This window comes from Daktulosphaira vitifoliae, unplaced genomic scaffold (genome assembly GCF_025091365.1).
Source record: "Daktulosphaira vitifoliae isolate Bord-2020 unplaced genomic scaffold, ASM2509136v1 Scaffold_2, whole genome shotgun sequence".
NCBI lineage: Eukaryota > Metazoa > Arthropoda > Insecta > Hemiptera > Phylloxeridae > Daktulosphaira > Daktulosphaira vitifoliae.
In genome coordinates, this window is record NW_026099573.1 from 33,118,961 (window position 1) to 33,130,450 (window position 11,490).

Here is an 11,490-nt window from a genome sequence, read left to right on the forward strand (position 1 = left end):
ACATTTTCATTACTTAAAAAAAATTAATAATACAGGAATTAACTATAACTATAACATTATTGCAAAAAAAAATGATAATAATAAATCACGGATTATGCTAACAATAAAAAAATTAACAAATGGAATTAATGTTCTACATTACGGTCCAATTGTACAAAATATTTTGTATTTTTTATACATCCTAAGATTTCATATTGATTAAAATTTTAACAAGAAATTTTATAATTATAATTAATTAATATACCAATTATAAACAAAATCAATAAAACACAATTTTTGTATTNTTTTATAATTATAATTAATTAATATACCAATTATAAACAAAATCAATAAAACACAATTTTTGTATTTAAACATTAATATCATGATTTAAAAATATATTATTTATAGCCTGTAAAAGTTTATATACTGAATAATATTAATATTAGTACTACATGCAGAAGTAGTTAAACAGGTCCATCTATTGAACTGACTTTAATTTTATAATAGTATAAACATTTCCACAATGCAATGAGCAAAAGTACCACAAATGCTAAAAAATATATATATATATCAATTATACTAAACAAAAAGATTTAAATAATTTAAATACAGGTTAGTTTTTAGACTAAATTATTAACATATATACATTAGGAAATATTTGAAATACTAAGGAATGTAATAATTTAAATTACCAAGAAAAAAAAAACTTTTTAGAATTTTTAAAATTTTATTAATTAAATCTTTTTTCTAAATATAACCATCATATTAATTTTATCTTACTAGTTTCATAAATAATTTATAAAATGCTATTTCACATTTAAAAAAGATTCGTACTTGATAACAAAACTTTGTATTAAATTATACTAGAAGGCGTAAGTATGGAGAATATACACAATCGTGGACAAATTTTTCAGTACATATTAGTATGTCATTAAATTTTATAGTTTTCTCACAAAGAAGTAAAAAAAACTGCGATGAAAACGAAAATGTACTATAGGTAAATTTTATATTTATATGAAAGACTTTACAGCTCTGTCTGTTAATCTAAATACTTAAATTACTTACCAATATAAAAAACAAGGTAGGTAGTATGAGACAATACAAATGAATATGTTAAGAAGGTTACAACTCCACCAACAACTAGTACTATAATAGCTATTATTAAGAAAAATATTGCCTTTGCTTTTGCAAATTCAGGTCCAACTGATGATCTGTAGACATAAATTGTTTTTAGGTATTACAACTATAAATTAAAGATTGATATAAGTTTAAAAATATAAAATATTTACACTTTTCTACAGTGTGGACATCTTGCCAATGCATTTTGCAACATATTAAACTGCAATATAAAAATTTATAAACAATGTATTTGAGGTTTATTTTAACAATTAGAGTACCAAAAATGATTGGATTTGTAGAAGCATTCAGGAATTTAAAAAAAATCACTAATAAATACTTACAAGGAATGTATCCTGACAATGTACACAAGTTACACGGCACATTCCTGGAACCTGAGGAACAGGCGGAGTTACTGGACTTGGTGCTAAATTAATAACACGTTTACAATTTGCTCGTGGACATGCAATACGTTGTGAAGAACTTTTACATATCAATAAACAATGGCATAGACATCGTACATATTTTTTTCCTGCTGGAGCACTACGAATTGGCTAAAAATATTAAAATTTTTAAATTTGTAAATAAAAGTATATAAATAAAAAACATACAGTTGCTTCATTACACCGATTACATTTGACAACATGTTGCTCTTTTTTGCCAAGTACATCTATCATTTCTTGACAAACCCTACAAGTAACTTTAGAAGCAGAATTTTCTGGTCCCATTTCTGGAACTGTATATTCTGAATTTCCTTCATTAATGATATTTGTGGAAGGCATGGTACCAGGATCAATTAATGATGATGTAGGCGATTCTATTAACAATATAACACTTTAAAATTTAATAAAGAATAAAAATTCTTCAAGTATTTTTGAATAATTTTTTTTAACTATTTTATTCTGAATAATTGCCATTTAAGTAAATAGTTACTTAAAGTTCATATATATTAAGAGCAATTTTAAAAAAATTATAGATTATCTTTGAACATATAGTACACAACAAACACATTAAACTTTAATTTGAGTAAGTTGTATAGATAATGTTAAGTGATATCGGAAAAAAATTATAACTATTTCCATTGCTTCTTACATATTTACTTGTCTCATCAATTAATTTATATATGCTAATATAGTTAGTTGTTCATAAGAATTCTCAAGTTAAAAATGAATTAGTAAACTTTATTACACATTCTTTTAAAGATATAGTATACTAATAATATAATGATTACACAAAATAAAATCTTAATTTGTGTTCTTAATTAAAAATAAAAAACAAAAAAAATGTATCAAAATATTGAATAAATTTTTATTTAAAATAATAAATACTTATCTACTAAAATTTCTTAGTCCTAACACTTAATTTATTTTTGAGCATAATATAATAACAGAATAATTAAAAAATTACCTGAACTTGGTTGAGGTGTGCTAGAATATGGATATCCATCATTACCATTCAACAATGGTTTTTTTTCATCTGTCAAAGGCATTATAATAGAATGAACATATAATAATTGATGAATGAAAAAACACAAAGAAATTAAATTGATAACCTAAATTATGTTAGTATTATCTATTTAATATCCTTCATTTACTCAAACCAGGTGTCCTCTAAATAAAAAATAAATGAATAATTATCATTATGATTAGTGATGTACATGTTAATATCAATTCTTTTAATTACATAACTACCTAAATTCGAAGATATTGATAGTGAATTTGAAATAATTAACTTCTGTAGTCAAGTCACAGAAATATTTAATTTCATAAAAAATATAACTCTTGGCCGTTAGATAAAAATTCAATACCTTCGACTACAAAAAGCAACTGCGCTTCTCATTTTGTCATCATTCGTCATTTCCTCGTTGCTTATCATCGTTCGCTTACTACGTACTGTGACTACAGATATATTTTAAATAAATAACTATTGGTGTTATCAATGGAATGTGTGAGTATAGAGTCAATCTCCTCTAATTGTCATTTAACAACTACGATTGTTTTTCTGTATGTAAAACACCAATTCTAGATTATTATCTATATGTTTTGTAATTATTGACATTTATCCTTTTTAAAAGGTTATAGACCATTTCTATTATTTTAGGTAAATTGTTTATGAATTTATGGAAACAATAACGCGGTTGGGTTAGGCGTTTTGGCAACAGTTCACTGACCACGCCCTTCGGTCATTCAAATACATAAAGTTTGAATTTATGCTGCACGTATAAAGGCTATTTTTACTCATCTTAAGATCGCAATGTTACCTTTGTCAATGATTCGATGTTTAATTTTATAGTTATTTTATACTTGTACATAATAATACATGTATTATTCAATAATACTTCTGACAATATGAATTCGAGTACAAAAAACTGATTTCTTGTTTTTTATTCTGGAGAATGCCACAAGACAGTTATAGGGCGATCTTCAATTGTACGATAAAGGTTTAATAGACTGTGTAGATAATTAGTTTTATAATCGATAATTTCGGGGCGATCATAATAACTATTCATATCTAGGGATAATTATTCTAATCATAACTACATGTTCCACAAGAAAATACTGTATAATTTTGATAACACGAGCCTTATCTACATTACACCCCACGTGTGGTTATGATAAATATATATTTTGAATTTTAGAGTTTATCTATTTTCAATATATTATAAGTTAAATAATGAAAAAAATTCATTTTTAATTTTTATAAACTACATATTAATTTACTCATAATGCAGAATAATGTTTGTTATATATGTGGTGGTGATGAATTCACTGTAATCGATGGCGCTTATGTATGTAATGAATGTGGTATTCAGTCTCAGGTTAGCTAAATTTTATTATGTATAAGTTAATATAAGGCTGTATTAACATACAATTATAGAACTGCTATAAATTATTTGAATCATCTAATCATGATTTGAAGACTACATTTTTATTGTTTTTGTTTAATTAAATATCTTTTCTCGTAATTATTTTTCCTTAAATAAAACAACAATTATAGATCACATTAAAATCTCTGTCCATATTCTTAACTGAAAATACTACCTGTAATTATTTAGTATGAATATCTTGCGCCTAAAATTAAAGAGTTGTCTTTTAAAAATTAATTTTGAAACTCATAATGATAAATTAGAGATAAGCCTATTATTTAGATCTAAAATATTTTTATTGTAGTATTAAATTCGATTATAATCCATAAAATTTAAGTTAAATTATCAGTATGATAAATATAATGATATGTGTCATGATGATTATTGAACAATAATTTTTGTAAATTATTCACAAAGTTTTAATTTAACAGACTGTAAGAGAAGTGCAAGTAAATTATGGTGAAAATAATAGAAATGGACCAGATGAAAGTGAAAATAGAGATTATGAAATGACAACTGGGTCTCAATTGAGTACTAACAAAAAACTACTGTCGTGGGAATGTTTCAATTTAATATTACTAGGACTTACACAAGAAGTAATTGAACTTGGTGCAAAACCATCACTGAAAATTACAATATTGCAAATATGGGTTCAATATTTGCAAGTAATTGAAGCTGCATTCATATCAAAAAAATCAAAAAAATTTCCTAAATTAAATACTTCTATAATTGATACGTATGTGACTGTATTAAATTAATTATTTNTGTATTATTCAATAATACTTCTGACAATATGAATTCGAGTACAAAAAACTGATTTCTTGTTTTTTATTCTGGAGAATGCCACAAGACAGTTATAGGGCGATCTTCAATTGTACGATAAAGGTTTAATAGACTGTGTAGATAATTAGTTTTATAATCGATAATTTCGGGGCGATCATAATAAATATTCATATCTAGGGATAATTATTCTAATCATAACTACATGTTCCACAAGAAAATACTGTATAATTTTGATAACACGAGCCTTATCTACATTACACCCCACGTGTGGTTATGATAAATATATATTTTGAATTTTAGAGTTTATCTATTTTCAATATATTATAAGTTAAATAATGAAAAAAATTCATTTTTAATTTTTATAAACTACATATTAATTTACTCATAATGCAGAATAATGTTTGTTATATATGTGGTGGTGATGAATTCACTGTAATCGATGGTGCTTATGTATGTAATGAATGTGGTATTCAGTCTCAGGTTAGCTAAATTTTATTATGTATAAGTTAATATTATAAGGCTGTATTAACTTACAATTATAGAACTGCTATAAATTATTTGAATCATCTAATAATGATTTGAAGACTACAATTTTATTGTTTTTGTTTAATTAAATACCTTTTCTCGTAATTATTTTTCCTTAAATAAAACAACAATAATATATCACATTAAAATCTCTGTCCATATTCTTAACTCAAAATACTACTTGTAATTATTTAGTATGAATATCTTGCGCCTAAAATTAAAGAGTTGTCTTTTAAAAATTAATTTTGAAATTCATAATGATAAATTAGAGATAAGACTATTATTTAGATCTAAAATATTTTTATTGTAGTATTAAATTCGATTATAATCCATAAAATTTAAGTTAAATTATCAGTATGATAAATATAATGATATGTGTCATTATGATTATTGAACAATAATTTTTGTAAATTATTCACAAAGTTTTAATTTAACAGACTGTAAGAGAAGTGCAAGTAAATTATGGTGAAAATAATAGAAATGGACCCGATGAAAGTGAAAATAGAGATTATGAAATAACAACTGGGTCTCAATTGAGTACTAACAAAAAACTACTGTCGTGGGAATGTTTCAATTTAATATTACTAGGACTTACACAAGAAGTAATAGAACTTGGTGCAAAACCATCACTGAAAATTACAATATTGCAAATATGGGTTCAATATTTGCAAGTAATTGAAGCTGCATTCATATCAAAAAAATCAAAAAAATTTCCTAAATTAAATACTTCTATAATTGATACGTATGTGACTGTATTAAATTAATTATTTCTTAAAGAATTTTTCTTTTAGATTAAATTGGATTACATGTGAAAATTATAAGCTTAGTATAAATTAAAATTGTAACGTATACTTATCTCAATATTTATAAGATTCTTACTGAATATTAGTGCTTTTCCAATCGTTTTTATGAATATTGCTTTAAAAAATATTTAAAGTGTATTTTTATTATTTCATTAAGTTAATGATAATAGTTTTATTAAATAATACTAAAAAAAAATAATTTACAATGATAATCTGTTTTTAAATTTTAAACAAAATATTTATTTAGACATCTAGTAAAAATTTAATAAGTATACTATTTTCTGTAAAAAAATTTATTGAAATCAAATGATTTTATTATTTAACATTTATTTTAACTTAAGTTTTATTTTTAAAAATGTGTTGATCCAAGAGATGGTGAAATTTTATATGGGATTAAAAATTTAAAGAAAAGATTATTAGGACCAAAACATGTATATAAAGTACGTGGTAAAAGAGTAAAACTTCGAACAAGAACATCTGTTTCTGCAAATTCAATGAATCAGTCTAACATTTCATCCATTCCATTATCACAAGGTCAACAGCGGTATAGAGTAATGATATAATTTTTATACATTTTTTTATAAATGAAGTATTTTTAATTCAATTGATTACTTTTAGATTAATCGTAGATTGGGTAAATTAGATCTTTCTCTAAGAACTTCTAATACTGATTCGATTATCATGTCTGATGATATCAGTGTGCTACAAAGAAGTTTAAAATCTGGTAAAGTCAAGTAAGTTACATTGTCAAAGATTTAAATGTTTTGTATTGTCAATGTTAATTTAAATTTTTTAGAGTTAAATTGTCTTCATCTATGAAAAAAGCATTGAACTCGATGGATTGTGAATCTATTCCTAATGATGAAAAACCTATCTTAAAAAACGTTCAAAAATCATGGGAGAACATAAAATTTAAAGATAAAAAAAACCATTTGACTTTAAAAAAGTTAATTACTATCATTCGTTTAGGATTATTAATTAATAAAGATGATATTTACTTATCAGATTTACTTAGGTAATTTTTTGTATAAAAGTGTGCTATATGTTGACATTTAACCAATGATTTATTTTATATGTATCTAAAAATTAGTATTACCTAATTTTGTCGAGTTTAACCTTATAACTATATTGTATCTTTGAAAATTATAGGGAGGGTCCTGAATTGTATACCCCTTAAAATACATGACTATCAATATGTGTATAATATTAAAATATATTAGTTTTGAAAAAGTATTTTCTTTTTTAGATGGATTTATGAAGGACATCTTCATGTAAATCGTGTTAATCTTTTTTTACCTCCAAATGTACACCATAGTATTCCATTATCAGCTATGTTACGAAATACATCAAGGCATAGTTTGCATTTGGAATTAGCCATGTTATTGCGGTATTTACAAGCTGAACGACTACCTTCAATTGACTTTAAAAAGCTTGCTGACCGATTTTGTGATGAGTTACAACTTCCTGGTATTATAAATTAATAAATATTTCAATAAAATTAATTATCACTTAATGCTATTTCGCTTAATAATTTAGTTGAAATAAGCCTTATATTATCTATTTATAATTTAATTATATTTTTATAGTTGGTGTCACTGAATTTGTTTGTAAACTACTGCTTTTAATACCACCTAACATGGAGTTCAAAAGAGTTTTACCTGATCCTGAAATTAGTGTTATGTCCTATATACTTTTCGCTGTTAAGTTTTTATTTTGTCTTGATGGTATTTCTGAAGAATTCTCGTCTAGATTTGCAGACAATGTTAACAGGTTAATATATTTTTTCATCAATAATATAAAATGTAAAATTATCAAACTAGGCAAGATATTAATAACTATTGTTACTTAATGTAACTTAAAAATATGTAATATTTTTGTAATTTTATAATTTGACTAACTTGTAATTAATTAAAGAGAGATTTCTATTCTTTCTCAAAGAAAATTAACTTGAAAAATAATAATTCATAGAAAAGTTGTCAGTTCATACATTAAAGACCAATGTCATCCAACTGAAAAAAAAAATATGCTCAAAAAGAAATTCTTCTGTAATTTTGCCTTTTTTTGATAATTTTATAACAATTAAATAGAAAAACCCAAAATTAAAAAAAAATATTAATTTGGAAATGTGTTCTTTTTTGCAACTGTACAATCCAAATTCCAGTTTTATCCAATTATCAAAGCCATTCTAGTAACTAATATTTTAAAAGGCTATTATTTTTATTCTGTTACATAATCTCATAACAGATGTCATTTCTCAAAACTCACATGCAATTTTAATGAATGAAAAATAGATATACTTTTTTGTTTTTAGAACAAATAAAGTAGAAGATAGGTTATTTAGTTGGAATGATTATGTCAAGTTTATCGAATGTAGAAATGCTGTAGTTTCTAAGTATAATTTTCTGCTACATAAACAGTTATATAGTAGTAGTATTAGAAATACTCAATTATTTATAAATGACTGGAATATGATGCAGTCAACATTGCCAGTACAAAAAAGTAAGTTTTAAGTAAAATTTACTATAAATATTTTCTTGAAATTTTGGATATAATTTAACATCCAAATTACTATCAAACTTCAATGATAATAATACATACATGTATACAGAATGATTATTTCAACGCTAGCCACTCAATTTTTTATAAATTTTATTACAATAGCACAAATAATGTTTATGCTACTATATAAAATAATATATAGAGAAAGTAGGCTTGATAGAAGAGGCCAATCAGTGCTGATACTTCATGACGGTGTAATTGTAGATTAGTGAACCAATAGGTTGCAACACCATATTCGCTTGAGGTGCCTTCTGGGGTCACCAGGGATAGAGTGGACAGATAGATCAGAGATCAGGGGGTTTTGATGTTTAATGTTTTATAGTGTAAACGTTTGTTGAATGTTTTAGCAGTTTTTTGGAATGTTGATATGGAGAGATTATGGAAGGTATCATTGGAGACTTAAAATGGGGCTTTAGTTATTTGGTGGAGGCATTTGTTTTGGAAGGTTTGTATTTTATTGATGTCTGATGATTTGGGGGTCCTTAAAACTGGATGCCATATATCTAAATTGGTTTGAGGAGTTATTTGTTTATAAAAAGTTTATTTTTGAGATTGAAGTGTTGTGATGTAAGAAGTAAACGTGATTGACAGAACAGTTGTTTAAGACGACACTTTTAGAATGAATTGTCCGAGTAAGGTGGCGGTCTAGGTGTAAATTCAGGTATCTGATATTTTGGGCAGTTTGTAGGGGTATGTTATTGAGGTAAATATATGGGCAGACTGTTCATTTTAGAGTAATATTAGGATCTTGTCTCATTGATTTTTAATCCCCATTCTTTGTACCAAGTTGATAACAGATTGAGATGTTTTTGAATAAGATTTGTGGCCATTGCAGGATTGGCATCAAGGGCTAGGAGAGCTTTATCGTCGGTGGTATTGGTGTATGGTGTAGTGAGCTGATCCCAGATGAAAAGATTATATAACAAAGGTGCTGCAACAATAGGAAGATCGTATGATAAAGTGTCTATTTTCTAAGTAGATGTTGATAACGTCTTTAATAGTGTGGCCTATTTATTCTAGACTATATCTGTTACTGGGGTGGATAGGTGTAGATTTCTAATAACAACTCTTAGAGATTTGTCGGATTATAACTAATAGGTGTGATATTGGGTGTTAACATCTTTTAGGAAATGTATTAGCTTCCTGTAATTATCCATATTATCTGTATGGATTTTGAGTTTATTCGTTGTTGATTTACAAGAAAAGGTGTCTGGGACAATGATCGAGATAAACCTTTTTCGCAAGCTTATGAAGTCAAGAACACCTTTAATGAAGATAGGTGAAAGTAGTATGTTTTTTATGCATTATTGTTGGTATCCAGTTACTCCTGATTAGGGCCAACAAATATGTTATTGTTGAAGTTAGGTCCTTCAATAGAATGAATAAAATAGTGGTTTGAAGTTATGAATAACTTTAATTCCTTTATGTTGATAGTAGATAATGATTTCGGTAGATAGGATGAGGACGATAATGAACATTTATTATCTTTAGTTGGATTATTATTATTATTTTTTTTTGTTAATTATTTTTAATAATTAACTTATTATTTAATAATTATTTTTAATTAATAAAAAATTTTGTACCTACTCAACTATGATTATAAAAAAAATATAATACTTAATCTAAAAATTAAATACTTCTTACTATCAGTGTTTTATTAATGATTGTCAACAAATAAGTTTTTTACATTGACAGTTATATTTGGTGAAATAAGTAGGATAAATAAATAATAATGTTTAAAATACAATAAATTATTACCATTCATTTCTTCAGTTAGATTTAGATTCTTAAATTTTTTTTAACAAATTAATAGATAGATTAACACACATTTAACAGCTGAAGGTACTAGTAATAAACATTGATTCCATTGAAATGCTTAGAATACATAAAACCCATTCAATATTATAAAAGAATAAAATTACAACTACAAAAATAGGTACTAAAATGTTGCTAACATATTAGGAAAGAAAAAAAAATGATTTAAGAAATTATATATTCAGTATTTTTTTACCTTTGTTGAAAAAAGTATATTCTGAATTTATTGGAAATAATATGCACTAATAGCTTCAAAAAACCAATTATATGACAAATATGCCTAAATATCCAAAATATTCATTGTTAAACTTCATATTTTTGATAAAATTGTTCAGAAATGAATTTGTAGCTCACTTAACATAGTTTCCTAAGATGCAAAAGCATGAACTTATATTCCCTGTTAATAATTTTTATAAATCAATGTCGAAATTGTGTTTTTCATATCAATTAGAACCATTATAGTAAAGTGTAATTCAATTTAAAAAAAACTTAGTAAATTTAAGTGATTTACATATGTAATGTATATTACATAACATAAATCTCTATTTAATTAAAATTTTTAATTATCATTTATTTTTCATATAGAAATTAAATTAAATAGATTAAACTACTTAAAAATTATAAATAAAACGGCATTATACTTCATAAATATATTTTTAAATCAAATGAAGATATTAATTTTTTATTGTCCTATTTTACTTTTAGAGTATCAATTAAATAATGTATTTAAAGACAATACTGAATGTTTATTGAAGTCATTGCCAAATTTTGAAAGAAGTCAAAGTTACAGAGAAATACCTCATTCTACTAAACCACTTACCTCAACACTTAAATGGATATTTGATTTTCATCCAATGGGATTGACNTTAAATGGATATTTGATTTTCATCCAATGGGATTGACTGAAAATGCTAGTAGTATATTACGTCATGATTTCACCAAAGCTGACATATCATATTTAACTAATGAAGAAAGGTATAAAATTATAAATATATATATTTTTTAAATAAGCTTATGTTTTAGTATAATACAAAAAGTCAA

The 11,490-nt window shown here is 24.8% G+C and overlaps 2 protein-coding genes across 4 annotated transcripts in view; one reads left to right on the forward strand and one right to left on the reverse strand.

Moving 5' to 3' along the window:
• Positions 1-305: 305 nt before the first annotated feature.
• Positions 306-3,027, reverse strand: LOC126897606 (type I phosphatidylinositol 4,5-bisphosphate 4-phosphatase-B). 3 transcript variants are annotated; one of them, XM_050671329.1, is made up of 7 exons: positions 2,906-3,027; positions 2,506-2,574; positions 1,710-1,915; positions 1,443-1,652; positions 1,272-1,321; positions 1,048-1,193; positions 306-532 (listed from the first exon to the last, which is right to left on the reverse strand). In XM_050671329.1, exons 3-7 carry the CDS (start codon positions 1,878-1,880, stop codon positions 447-449), a joined length of 663 nt encoding a protein of 220 aa, XP_050527286.1. In that variant the 5' UTR covers positions 1,881-1,915; positions 2,506-2,574; positions 2,906-3,027; the 3' UTR covers positions 306-446. The 3 variants fall into 3 exon arrangements, with proteins under 3 accessions (XP_050527286.1, XP_050527283.1, XP_050527284.1); XM_050671326.1 differs by having other exon boundaries at positions 2,506-2,708; positions 2,790-2,931; XM_050671327.1 differs by having other exon boundaries at positions 2,790-2,928.
• LOC126897605 (TATA box-binding protein-associated factor RNA polymerase I subunit B-like) overlaps positions 2,954-11,490 on the forward strand; it is a 10,651-nt gene continuing 2,114 nt past the window's right edge. Inside the window, exons 1-11 of the mRNA XM_050671325.1 lie at positions 2,954-3,045; positions 3,830-3,916; positions 4,396-4,700; positions 6,446-6,626; positions 6,694-6,809; positions 6,872-7,090; positions 7,322-7,542; positions 7,662-7,845; positions 8,387-8,574; positions 11,155-11,276; positions 11,315-11,424. Coding sequence (XP_050527282.1) covers positions 3,037-3,045; positions 3,830-3,916; positions 4,396-4,700; positions 6,446-6,626; positions 6,694-6,809; positions 6,872-7,090; positions 7,322-7,542; positions 7,662-7,845; positions 8,387-8,574; positions 11,155-11,276; positions 11,315-11,424 — 1,742 coding nt within the window. The 5' untranslated portion in view covers positions 2,954-3,036. The remainder of the gene's footprint in view (positions 3,046-3,829; positions 3,917-4,395; positions 4,701-6,445; positions 6,627-6,693; positions 6,810-6,871; positions 7,091-7,321; positions 7,543-7,661; positions 7,846-8,386; positions 8,575-11,154; positions 11,277-11,314; positions 11,425-11,490) is intronic.

Excerpts from the sequence above, each read along its gene's own strand:
- LOC126897606 (XM_050671326.1), bottom strand. The coding sequence starts at position 2,587 with ATGCCTTTGACAGATGAAAAAAAACCATTGTTGAATGGTAATGATGGA. Across the intron at positions 1,653-1,709 it reads ATCGGTGTAATGAAGCAACT|CCAATTCGTAGTGCTCCAGC; the intron begins GTATGTTTTTTA and ends TAATATTTTTAG. Across the intron at positions 533-1,047 it reads CTACCTTGTTTTTTATATTG|CATTTGTGGTACTTTTGCTC; the intron begins GTAAGTAATTTA and ends TATATTTTTTAG.